The sequence below is a fragment of the Lolium perenne genome, chromosome 4, assembly GCF_019359855.2.
Source record: "Lolium perenne isolate Kyuss_39 chromosome 4, Kyuss_2.0, whole genome shotgun sequence".
NCBI lineage: Eukaryota > Viridiplantae > Streptophyta > Magnoliopsida > Poales > Poaceae > Lolium > Lolium perenne.
Window position 1 is genome coordinate 102,177,359 of NC_067247.2, and position 13,224 is coordinate 102,190,582.

At 52.8% G+C, this 13,224-nt stretch overlaps 2 protein-coding genes across 2 annotated transcripts; both read left to right on the plus strand.

The window, feature by feature from the left end:
* The first annotated feature begins 1,621 nt into the window (after positions 1-1,621).
* On the plus strand, positions 1,622-3,242 carry LOC127293488 (uncharacterized). The gene has a single exon (XM_051323122.2). The coding sequence runs from the start codon at positions 1,664-1,666 to the stop codon at positions 2,975-2,977; it is 1,314 nt and encodes a 437-aa protein (XP_051179082.1). The 5' UTR covers positions 1,622-1,663; the 3' UTR covers positions 2,978-3,242.
* Positions 3,243-11,051: 7,809 nt separating this feature from the next.
* On the plus strand, positions 11,052-12,275 carry LOC139839051 (uncharacterized). The gene has a single exon (XM_071829096.1). It carries the CDS (start codon positions 11,052-11,054, stop codon positions 12,273-12,275), a length of 1,224 nt encoding a protein of 407 aa, XP_071685197.1.
* Positions 12,276-13,224: the final 949 nt, after the last annotated feature.

The window sequence follows — 13,224 nt, forward strand, 5'->3', positions numbered from 1 at the left end:
TATGTGTGAAAGTGTGGTGGAGGGTGTGATTCACCAAATGGTGCAAGGCATAGCTCCCATGTGTGACATTCCTCTCTTTCGGGCGATACCACTTGGAAGATTCCTCGATTTGTAGGCTGAAGTGTCCCGCTGCGGGTATACCGGAGGCTATAATGTGCCAAATGGTGCCAAACCTTGCTTTCCATGTGTATATGAACTAACCAAAACCAAACCTATCAAAAGTATGTTGGTGGAACCTCGCGCGGTGAAATCTAGGGGGTAGACCCCACCGAGGCACGCAGACCGCCGTTTTCGGGGGGGGGGGGGGGGGGGTGAACGATTGCCGGAGCACCGGAATGCCACCAAAACTTGCATGTGGACCTACGATATGTGTGGAAGTGTGGTGGAAGGTGTGATTCACAAAATGGTGCAAGGCATAGCTCCCATGTGTGACATTCCTCTCTTTCAGGCGAAATCTATAGGGGGTAGACCGCCGGGGCCCGTAGACCGCTGTTTGGGGGGGGGGGGGGGGGGAGACCTCCGGAGCAGTTGAATCCCAGCAAAACTTGCATGTGGACCTAGAATATGTTTGGAAGTGTCGTGTAAGGTGTAAAGCTGCAAGAAATTGCACCAAATATGTGGGGGGCGATAACACTTAGTAGATTCACCGAACCCCGTTAATGTGCTCCGAAACCCTGATATGTTGGGGGAGAGGGTCGATGAAGATGTAGATTACTTGTTTTATCGGTATACAGATTGTATTAAGTAACACTAACAAATAATCTACAAAAAGTAAAAACTAATTTTACAACAAATATAAGTATTAATATAAATATAAATACTACAAAAGAAGGAAAAGAAATAAAATTGCCCTCTGTGCCGTGCAAAAACACACGGCAAAGGGATGGTATGCACGGCAAAGGATTCTTTGCCGTGCCCAGTGTCTTTGCCGTGCGCCTTGGCTTCCTTGTTGCCGTGCAGGTTACTTTGCCGTGCGTTTTTTAATTGTTTGCCGTGGGCTGCTGCCTTTGCCGAGCGCTGAGCTGGCGCTTTGCCGTGAGCCGATTGTTTGCCGTGCGTCGACCCAAAGCTGCACGGCAAAGATTTCATTGCCGTGCGCGAGGCGCACGGTAAAGAATCTTCGCACGGCAAAGGGTGCTGGCAGCACACGGCAAAGAGCCCTGCACGGCACTGGCCTTTTTTTCCCGTAGTGGTTGGAATAGTGATCCAAAAGCAAAGTCGATCACATCTCATCTCATCTCATCTGAAATGGACGCATCGATCATGAACGTACCTCAGCTGATCGGTGCACGTCAGAGTAGATAGCTCGTGAAACACCAGCTAAGCTAGGCTCCAACGGAGCGCTTCAAAGCTAACTTGGAGCCATTCCATGAACATCCAAGGGACACCAGCTAGCCTAGCTTAGGTTCGTACTACGTGACAATGCAAGCTTGCAAGAAAAACACCGTCCTGGAAAATCGTACGTGAATGCTCTGCTGCATGCGCCCACTGAATTGTTAGTTTGATCCAACAAACTTGTAAAATTTTATGGTAATGGCCGTACGTGTAGCCAAGGAGACCGCTGATAAATAGACTCCAGGTATCAGAATGCAGTCCACACAACACAGGTGAAAGTGTGAAACAGAGAAGCGCACACCAAGCATACCCACCACCTGAATCGATCATGGCGACCAAGAACAGCAGCAGCAGCACCAACGGCACAGCAGGCTCATCGCACGACGCGCTTCCGTCCCTCCTCGCCGCCGCGCGGCCGTTTCTCCGCGGCGACCTCGCCGCCGTCGACCCGGAGCTCCCCTCGCTGGTGTCCGTCCTCGTCTCTGCTGGTGCCGGCGAGTGCTACCACAAGCACGGCACCTTCCTGGACCACCTCGTGGACGTCTACCGCATCCTCCACCTGTGGGGCGCGCCGGACTCCGTGTCACGCTGCGGCCTCTACCACTCTTCCTACTCCAACTCTTACGTCAACCTCGCCATCTTCGAGCCCGACGTGAGCCGCGCACGCGTCCGCGCCATCATCGGCGACGCCGCCGAGCGCCTCGTGCACCTCTTCTGCGTCGTCCCGCGCCACGCTCTCATGCACGATGACCTACACCTCCGTTACACCGACGCAGAGCTCAGGGACCACCTCGCCAAAGCCGAGGCCTCCCTCGTCAAGGCTGCCAACGGCGAGTACGCGAGGTCGGAGGCGTGGCGGGTGAAGCTGCGGTCGGTGGTGCCGGAGGAGGGCGTGGTCGCGCCGCACATCCGGACGGGGGAGCCAGTGGCGCTGTCTCGGAGGGTACTGGCGGTGTTCGTGCTGATGACAGTCGCCGACTTCAGCGACCAGTACACAGATTACCAGGACAAGCTGTTCGGCAACGAGGACGGACGCCTGGAGTTCACCGGCGACAACTGGGCCGCACTCTGGCCAGGCACCGGCAAGCCGGGGCTGTGGATGTGCGTCATGTCCAGGCTGGCCGCCATCTACCGCCTCATCGCCACCGACGAGCGCATCCGCCGCATGGAAAATGACGCCATCGACCACAACGTGGATGAGGACGCGGGGCTGGAGCTCTCCATTCCGCCGGTGTTCGACCGGTGCAGGAAGGTGCTGGACCCCGACGAGCAGATCGCGGCAAGGGACCTGTACTGGGAGGCGATATGCAGCGACGTGAAAGGCGTCGACGGTGACTGGACGAAAATAGAGTCGCTGCTGCGGCAGAGCATCGAGAAGAATCCGTTCGTGGGGGAGCCGTGGCTGGTGCTGGCACAGGTGCTGCTGAACGGTGGCGGGAGGTGGGAAGAGGCGGTCGCAGCGGCGGAGGAGGGGCTGAGGCTGGTGCTGGAGTGGGGAAGCAGCTGGGACAAGAGGATGTCGTGGGAAGGGTGGGTGTCGTGGGGGAGGGTGATGAGGGACAAGGCCATGGACAAGGAGTGGCCGCGCTCCGCGTGGGGCATCATCAACCTCGGACTCGTCAAGCAGCTCCAACAGAAGTGATTGACATGTAGCTGGCATCCACTGCTACTCGCCCATGGCTCCATGCAATGCATGCATCGTATACGGCCGAGCATCCATCGGCAGCGTACGTCGGCAAGGAACGAAAGGGAGAGTGCAGAGGTGTCCAGTTGCAGTCTGTGTGTGTAACCTGCTAGAACTTAATAATTTTAGTGCTGAGTGCCTTGAGTGTGTGTTAAGTTGTACTACAGTCTACAGTGTTATGCTTGGTGTGTTATCGAATAAATTTGAAAATCCCGCAAACAAATCCTCCCACAAAAATTGATTGCTGAAATAAGGTTACTCATAGTAAGCTGTAAGAAGTAATATAGACTAATGTCATGCATATATTACTACTCTATGTTCAAATCTTCATAGTAGGTAATAACCCGTATGTTTGATATAAAAAACATTTCATTTATTAGATTGTATACTACTTCTCTAGGATGTATTATGTTACCACAATCATCCCACTTCTCAAGTTATATGGCATATCATATTTTTTGCTTAGATGAAATACATGAAAAAAAGATATTCTCTCCCGCTACACAAAAAGGGTGACAATAGCTCATGTGCGACGCTTTTGTGTGGTATTGCCAGGAGAGTGATATCGTTCACACAAATAGCTCTCGCACGGCGTTTCTCATGGCCAGACATCGGCCTTAATTAAGTGCAGGAGACATACTTAGTATTTTGGATCATGTGAGGTGACCAGGACCCAGAACTTATCCACCTTGGCACAGGACCCACAAACTGTCCACTGAGAAGGGGACCCGCCACATATCCACCTCAGAGCAGGACCCACCACATATGCACCTCAGGGTGAGAACCACAACTTATTCAACTCAGCTTTAGTACAAGATGGTAGCTCGATCCATCCCCGTGCCCGTGCCTAATGTCCCCATTGCCTCCCCTTTCCCCCAACCATTCTTCTTCTACCCATTCTATGGTGACGAGTTGTGGCAACGCCAGCCGGCAAGAGATGTCGTGCTCCTCTTCGGCCTCCCGTCCTTCATGGTCGGGGTATGGTGTAGTGCCCCTGACATGATGCCCTACCTGCCCATGCATCACGCCACTTAAGCGAAAGGTCACTATAAAGGAGGAGAATGGCAACTGTTGGCGCAAATTTGTGAAATGAGAGAGCAAGACAAAGGTGGGAAGGTTAGATCTTAGTTCTCTCGCTCTGATTTCTCCCGATTTCTTATTTTTTTACCTTGGATTTGGGATCTATGTTTCATGTTTCCATTTTTTCGTTGGGAGAACCTCCTCCCCTCTCCCTCTCGCCCGTATCCCCTCCTCCTCCCCTCGCCCGTATCCCTCCCCAAATCGACGCCGCCCCCTTCGACGGCCACGATGGCCACGTAGCGCGTCCCCTTCGACGCCGCCCCCTTCTCCTGCGCTGGGCGGCCTCCACGGATCTCGCAGCCGCCACCTACCCCCGAGACGGCTGGCCTCGACTGCCGCCGCCTGCCCCCGCGACGGCCGGCCTAGATGGAGCGCGCTTCCGCCTCCTTCCTCCGCGATGGTCGGATGCCTCCACGCTCCACGCATCCCCGCCACCACCTGCAGAACCCGCTTCGGCGTGGGCTGGCGCCTTCGCCCTCGGCGCCACCACCTGGATCGGCGCCTTCTCCCTCGGTGCCGCCGCCTGCGTCCACCACCACGCATCATCCCTCGCCTCCAACCTCAAGTCCCTTCCCCACAGGTGCGTTGTGTGTAGATGGAAATTGGACATGTACAAGTTCATCAAACTACAGAAAAAATCATGATGTGTGTGTAGATGCTCATATGTCACATACATTCTTACATCAGATTGCTCCATGTGTGTAAATGTGCAATCCTACATTTGTTATGCTTCAATGTTGTTGCCGTACATTGTATTTGCACTGGCAAAGCATGATAAGATGTGAGCCTCCTTCCAACATGGTGGATTGTTGTCAATGTAGATGGACCATATATTCGATGGAGAACTGTGTAAGTCTATAGTGGAGTGCCCTAGTTTCAATGCGCTCTAGTTTTGACCCCATAGGTACACATGCGATGCGGCGTTCCGGCGAGATGCCAACGGTGGCGAGAGGCTATTGTGCGTGTCCTGGGCTAGCTAGCTGCATGTGTGCATGTGTAGCTGGTCGAGTATGGCCGTGTTGTTTCTCCTAGAGCGTGTCTAGGAGGAAGACGTGGTCATAGTTAGTTAGTTGGTTAGCTAGTGCATGGTCGGGTCAAGTGTTAGTGGCCGGTAGTAGTGGCTTTAGTTCGTGCGTGCATAGGTTAGTGGCAGAAGTGGTGCCCCAGCTGTGCGTGCGTGTACTTAAGCCCATGTACTCATCAAGTTTATTTCAGATATTAAGAAGAGAAAAGGCGAGAGGGCTGTGTGATTCAGCCAAAACCAAAGATATACTTGTCTCTGTGTATTTCTCGTGAGAGCTACGTGAGGTAGCAGAGAGAGGCCAAGGAGCTGAGCGATCAGCTCCTACATTCTGGCCGTACACGCTCAGGTGGAGCTTACCTGCCCATGACTACTACATGCAGAACTAAAAGAACTAATGCAGATACAAATCAAGATTAAAAGCCAACAGTTTGAATTGATTTTCAGTACTTGTGATATAAATGCTAGTTGTTTGTATGATTGGCGGTTTAAAAAGGATTCTCATCGGCGCAAGGGGCGCAAATCGAACCTCACGGTACGGAAAGGGAGCTCCAAAAGGAAAACCGCGCCATGAGGTTCCTTATCCAAAACATTCGGGGTTTCGGTGCACCAGGGAGGTGCTCCCAACTCAAGGACACGATACACAAGGAACGGGTGGATATTATTGGCCTTCAGGAGACTATTAAGCAGGACTTCTCTACGGTAGAACTCCGACGCCTCGAACAAGGGGGCCAGTTCGCTTGGAACTGGCTACCAGCGCAGGGGCGTTCGGGCGGTATGCTTCTCGGCTTTCGAGACACCTGTTTTGAGGTGGGGAGTTGGAAGATGGGTTCCTTCTTTCTAAGCGCGGACATTCTACAACGAAACCTGAACCTTAAATGGCGGTTCATGTTAATATATGGACCGGCGGACCATGCTAGGACGGCAGAGTTCCTGGGGGAACTAGAGGCTGAGGTCCTGGCTTGTCCCCTCCCATTGGTGGTGGGAGGGGATTTCAACCTTGTCCGCAGGGTGGCGGATAAGAGCAACGGGATTGTTAACTGGCCAAGGGTGCGTCGTTTTAACGATGTGCTGGCTGGCCTTGCGCTTAGGGAAGTCTGTCGGGCAGGGGCCCGTTTCACCTGGACTAATAACCAAGCCGCCCCCATTAGGGCAGTGTTGGATAGGGTGTTTGTGTCCAATAGCTGGGAAACCCTCTTCCCTTTGTGCTCGCTGGTGGCGATCACCAGGATTGGGTCTGATCACTGCCCTCTTATCCTCGATAATGGGGAAAAGGGCATCCGTCGATCACCCAGGTTTTTCTTTCAATCCTGCGAGCTATGGTGGATTCTGGGCCGCACCGCTGTAGTATTGATGTCTGGCAGGGGATTGCTAGAGGCTTGCGGCTGTTCCTCAAGGGGTGGGGTGCTAACCTTGGAAAGGAGAAGCGGTCCTTTCGAGAGGAGCTGCTTCGGGAGGTTGCTTCTCTTGACAGCCAGGCTGATGCCGCAGGACTCGATGAGGAGGGCTGGGCACTCCGATATCACCTCGAGGACCAGATTACCCAGCTGGATGCCTTAGACGAGGAATACTGGCGCCAACGGAGCCGCCTTCAGTGGACCCTTAAAGGGGATGCCTGCACGGCGTACTTCCATGCTTTCGCGAACGGGAGACGTCGAAAATGTTTAATTCCCAGACTTCTAACTGAGACAGGGGAGATCTCGGAACAGAAAGATCTGGTGGAGCATGTTTACGGTTTCTATCAGGGGTTGATGGGAGCTACTGGGGAGGAGAGGGTCTTCTCCTTGGCCGCGGACCTCTGGCCGGCTGATCGGCAAGTGGCAGCCGAGGAAAACGCCGCGATGGAACTAACGTTCACCCCGGATGAGCTGGACCAGGTGCTGGCAGACATGAAGCCTGACTCCGCTCCAGGGCCGGATGGTTTCCCGGTGGCGTTTTTCAAGAGATTCTGGGAGATTCTCAAGGGTCCGATCCTTGCCATCCTTAATGATTTTGCCCTAGGGAGGGTTGACATCTCCCGCCTTAACTACGGGATCCTCTCGCTAATCCCGAAAGTGAAAGGGGCGGATACGGTCAAACAGTTTAGACCCATAGCCCTTATCAATGTCATCTTTAAATTCATAGCTAAGGCCTACGCGTCTAGACTCACCCCGATAGCGCACAGGACGATTGATCGTAGCCAAACTGCTTTCATAAAGGGTAGATGCCTTCACGAGGGTGTGCTGGCACTACACGAAATCGCTCATGAGCTCAGATCTAAGAAGCTTAAAGGTCTACTCCTCAAACTGGACTTCGAGAAGGCCTACGACAGAGTTGACTGGGGTTTCCTGCGGGAGGTATTGCTGAGGAAAGGGTTCTCGGCAGTATTGACTCATCGCTTGATGCAGTTGGTGTCTGGGGGCCAGACCGCTGTAAATATTAATGGGGAGATAGGCCCCTATTTTAGGAATGCACGGGGAGTGCGTCAGGGGGACCCCTTATCCCCTATCCTGTTCGACTTTATGGTGGATGCGCTGGCGGCCATCCTCACTAAGGCTAATCAGGCTAGGCACATTCAGGGTGTGGTCTCACACCTGATTCCAGGGGGAGTCACTCATCTGCAGTATGCGGATGATACTTTGGTCTTGGTGGAGCCGTCTTACCTGGGGGTGGCCAACCTTAAGACCATTCTGCTTTGCTTCGAGAACATGTCAGGACTTAAGATTAACCTGGCGAAAAGCGAGGCGGTGGTGACAGGGGTCACCGACGAGGTGCGACGCAGGGTTGCGGACGGCCTGAACTGCAAATTGGGAACCCTTCCAATCAAGTATTTGGGGCTCCCGGTCTCGGATAAATCCCTCTCAGTGGCGGACTGGCACTTCCTCACTGAGAAGGTGGGTCATAGGGTTGACCCTTGGCAAGGGCTGTTCCTCGCCTCGGCGGGCAGACTGGAATTGACGAACTCTTGTCTGTCGAGCCTTCCCATGTTTGCGATGGGCATTTACCTGCTTCACGAATCCACGCATGGGACGATGAACAAGTCCAGGTCCCGCTTCTTTTGGGAAGGGGTTGGGAACAAAAGGAAGTATCACATGGTGGACTGGGCCACTGTATGTAGGCCGAAAGCGTTCGGGGGTCTGGGGATCCTTAACACGAAGTTTATGAACATTGCCTTGATGCTGAAGTGGGTCTGGAAGCTCTACCAGAATGCGGATGGTCTATGGGCAGACCTGATTCGCGCCAAATACCTGGGAGACAATGACCTCTTCTCGCCTCTCGTGCCAACGAAAGGGTCCCAATTCTGGAATTCCATCCACAAGATAAAATGGTATTTCAAATTGGGGGCGAAACACCAGGTAAGGGACGGGGCCCGAACCTATTTTTGGCTTGATTGGTGGACCGGGAATGGGCCACTAAGAGAGAGCTTTCCTCGTCTTTTCGAGGTGTGTGACAACCCCTTTGCTACAGTGGCAGGGGTCCGCAATGACGGGGGGTGGCACATTAGATTCAGACGCGCCTTTGGGTTGGCGGAAACGGTGGAATGGTCGAACTTATGCAGGATTTTTGACCTCCACCCTTTTGATACGGGTCCGGACTTGGTGTCTTGGGGACTGGAGGCTTCGGGGGAATACTCCACTACCTCCATTTATCACAGGATGTCCTTGGGTGCGGTGGTCACTCATCTTAAAGACGTGTGGAAAATTAGGGTCCCGCCTAAGATTAGGATCTTCCTATGGCAGCTGCTCAGGGGACGCCTTCCGTCTGGGGATCAGCTGGTCAAACGGCATGGCCCATCCGATGGGAATTGTGCTCTCTGTGGGGATAGAGAGGACTGTGCTCACATTTTCTTTGGCTGTGCCCTAGCTAAGTTTATGTGGGCGGGAGTGCGGGAACTCCTTGGTGACGCTTGGAATCCGGCAGGAACTGGGCAGTTTCTCGCGATCGTCCATAGCCTATCGGGGCCCCTGCGTAGGATAGCTTGGTTTACTTTTGCGGCGCAATGCTGGACTCTATGGAATATTAGGAATAAACTGGCTATCGAAAGGAAAATGATTAACTCTCCGGCTGATGCGATGTTTCAAATGGTGCTATACATGCAGCGTTGGAGGGCTCTGGTCAGAACGAAGGACCGAGGGCTGCTTGACGTGACGATGGACGAGATCCGGAAGCTGCAACAACGGGTGCGGAATGAAGAAACGGGGTGATATGTGCTGGCCGTGCTTTGCTGGGCGTGCTCTCATGTGTTGTACCCTCATAACTTGATACTTTTTATGCCCCGTCGGATGTTTTGTAGTCGCTTGTTATCTGTTTGAGGTGTGGTGGGTCTAGGACCCGTGGTGTTGTAAGAACTTATTCGTCGGTGATGCCGCTTTATCTATAAAGCCGGGCCTTTGGCCTTCTGTTTAAAAAAAAGGATTCTCATCGGAAGGCAATTGTGAGTTTGTGAAGAGTAGGGCATGCCTGCTTGTGCCATGGAGCAATTGTGAAGGTGGTGAACCGCTCCCGCTCCTCACCTGAAGCAAGTAGGTGTGATTAATTGAAAGAAGGGAAACAATGAAAATCAGGAAGGTACAATAAGTTATGAGAATTAGTTTATTGCTACTGCTAGAAAATAAAAGGAAATGCTGCTGCTACTGCTCTGTCTATCAGGCTCACTGGTTGCTCAAAATGATTGCAGTTTATATGCTCATGCTCAGTGGTTTGGTTGCTATATATGTGTATATGTTGTACATGTTTCTCTGAAAAGTATAGCCTATAGAAATAAAATGGGCATTCTCTGGTTATAACTGTTCTCCTTATAAATTTGTTGTGCATCCTACTTGGCTTCACTTACACCATCTCTAAATGTTAATATTTGTTTCGACCAACAAATTATGAGGCATATGATATCTAGTTGATACCACTTGGCTCTTTCTTCCATTTTAGTGCCGATGATTAGAATGTTTGGTCATCTGTACACTCGGGGGTGGAGCAAGTGAGCTTAGTGTGATGGCACAAATATCAATATATTGTGCATCCTACCCGACCTCACTTACTCCATCCCTGAATGTTAGTACTTGTTTCGACCAACAAAGTATGAGGCATATGCTATCTAGTTGATACCACTTGGCTCTTTAGGATTAGAAGGAATTAGCATAACCATGTCATTGAGATTTGGATCACCACCACTAGAACAAGGTTTGTTTGTGCTTGATCCGTCAGATCAAGCTTTTGGCCTCACTCTCTACAACAAAGAATCGTCAGCTAAGCAAAAAAAAAAAGACACACTCCCACTGCCGCGATGAAATTCCAGGAGCTGGCTATATGGCGCTAGCATAGCGCCAAACACCAACATGCTCGCTGAAACCCTAGTAACGTAGACCTAAACTTGACCCTAATATATCTAGGGGAGGTCGGCCCCCATCCGCACCGACCGGCGAGGCCGCCAGGGAGAGGAGGGAGAGGAGAGGAGTTTGATTGGGAGACTCTCAACCCAAAAGGTCTAGGGTTCGGAGTGGCCGTCATTTTTACTGGAATTAATGATTAAATAGTCTAACCAAATATATACTGATAATATTTTCCTTATTCCATTCTATTCCTGTTCTCTATGATTTGTGCTTGCCCTCAGTCTACTCTTGTGTCTAGTTTGTCACAGAAATTCAACGAGTTTATGGAACGACTCGAAGAAAAGTCTCAAAGGCCGTCGCATGGCTACACGAATCTAGAAGACCCGTACTCCAAACAAGCAACCTGCTCTCAGGGCGGAGCAGGCCGGGGGTGAGGCTGAGGCTGAGCCCCCCGCTTCGTCGCACCCAACCGGGGCAGGGGCCCCGGAGCCAGCATCCACAACACTGGCTACCACCGTGGGGCCTGTGAAGGGTCCGGCCCCTCGCGTTCCCGTCCAAGGCGGAAGTGTGCTAAGGCCCCAGTGCTCGCTGTTTCGAAGAGACAGTACAAGAAGCGCGCTTCCAAATGAGAGCTTTGATCTACAACCTACGGGGCTTTGGGGGACAAGGGCGTCGTACCCAGCTCCGCGACTACATGCAGCGTGACAGGGTGGACATTCTAGGCCTTCAGGAGACGGTCCGACAAGACTTCACGGACTCGGAGCTTCGGAGCCTAGAGTGCGGCGGCCAGTTCTGCTGGAACTGGTTGCCGGCCACAGGACAATCCGGGGGGATGCTCCTGGGGTTCCGTGATGCCTGCTTTGAGGTAGGGACCTGGCGGAAGGGGAGGTTCTTCATCAGCGCCAACCTTTTCCATCGCAGCCAAAGGGTCAAATGGACCTGTATTCTGGTCTATGGCCCGGCTGACCACTCCAGGACTAGGGAGTTCCTGGAGGAACTGTCTGCCGAGGTTGGTAACTGCAGGTTTCCCCTCATTGTGGGGGGCGACTTCAATCTCATTCGCGGACCCAGGGACAAGAGCAATGCCAATATCAATTGGCCAAGGGTGCGCCAATTTAACGACACTATTGCTTCCCTCTCCCTTAGAGAGCTCAATCGAACCGGGGCTAGGTTCACTTGGACCAATAAGCAGCTATCCCCTATCCGCTCGGTCCTTGATAGGGTCTTCGTCTCTCCTTCCTGGGAGACGCTTTTCCCTCTGTGCTCTCTTACGGCGGTCACCCGTGTGGGCTCTGACCACTGTCCTCTTCTCTTGGATGACGGCGAACAGGGGATTCACCGGCCGGCGAGGTTTTTCTTCCAATCCTGGTGGCTAAGGGTAGCTGGCTTCGAGCAGATGGTCAAGGATAAGTTGACCTTCTGCATCCAGGAGAAGGGGCCTCACCGGTGCAGCATTGACCTCTGGCAATGCATCGCGAGGTGCCTTCGCCAACATCTTCGTGGGTGGGGGGGCAATCTTGGCAAACTACGGAGGGAGGCTCGGGATAACCTCCTCTCCCAGATTAAGGAGCTTGACGAGCTTGCCGACTCGTCTGGACTTGATGAGGAGGGTTGGGCCCTCCGATACTTCCTAGAGGACCAGATCGTGCAGCTGGATGGCGCGGAAGAGGATTACTGGCGACAACGCAGCAGGCTTCAATGGACCCTTAAAGGGGACTCCTGTACCGCCTTCTTCCATGCTTTTGCCAATGGGAGGCGTAGGAAGTGTCTTATTCCTCGCCTACTGACGGACAATGGGGAAATTTCTGACCAGCAGGAGATGATGGGGCACGTATATCATTTTTACTAAGGCTTGATGGGTGCCGAGGGGGAGGAAAGGGCCTTCTCCCTAGCTCAGGACCTGTGGCCAGCTGACAAGAGGATCTCCGAGGAGGAGAATAGGGGTTTGGAGCTCACCTTTACTCCTGACGAGCTTGATGAGGTTTTGGAGGGCATGAAACCTGACTCGGACCCGGGTCCGGATGGGTTACCGGTCCTCTTTTTCAAGAAATTCTGGGACATCCTTAGAACTCTCATTCTCCAGATTCTCAATGACTTTGCCCAAGGGAGGGTCGACATTGCGTGCCTTAATTTTGGAGTCATATCCCTTATTCCGAAAATCCAGGGAGCGGACACCATCAAGCAATTTAGACCTATCGCTCTCATAAATGTCATTTTTAAATTCGTCGCCAAGGCTTACGCTACCCGTCTTGCACCACTTGCGCATAGGACTATAGACCGTAGTCAATCGTCCTTCATCAGGAGCAGATGCCTGCACGAGGGTGTGCTCGCCTTGCATGAGATTGCCCGTGAGTTGAGGGTCAAGAAGCTCAAGGGCCTTCTCCTCAAACTGGACTTTGAGAAAGCCTTCGATCGGGTAAGTTGGGACTTCCTGAGAGAAGTTCTGTTAAGGAAGGGTTTCTCTCCCATGATTGTCCACCGCTTGATGCAGCTAGTCTCGGGTGGCCAGATTGCTGTCAACGTTAACGGTGTCATCGGGGAGAACTTCAGGAACGCTCGGGGTGTGAGGCAAGGAGACCCGCTATCCCCGATCCTGTTTGACTTCATGGTGGACTCCCTGGCGGCTATCATTGCCAGGGCCACCGATGCTGGGCACTGATGGCGTGTAACTCACACGTTCGTTGGGAACCCCAAGAGGAAGGTATGATGCGCACAGCAGCAAGTTTTCCCTCAGAAAGAAACCAAGGTTTATCGAACCAGGAGGAGCCAAGAAGCACGTTGAAGGTTGATGGCGGCGG

What these genes read in the sequence shown, in the direction of transcription:
- LOC127293488 (XM_051323122.2), top strand. Translation starts at nt 1,664, where the DNA reads ATGGCGACCAAGAACAGCAGCAGCAGCACCAACGGCACAGCAGGCTCA.
- LOC139839051 (XM_071829096.1), top strand. Translation starts at nt 11,052, where the DNA reads ATGAGAGCTTTGATCTACAACCTACGGGGCTTTGGGGGACAAGGGCGT.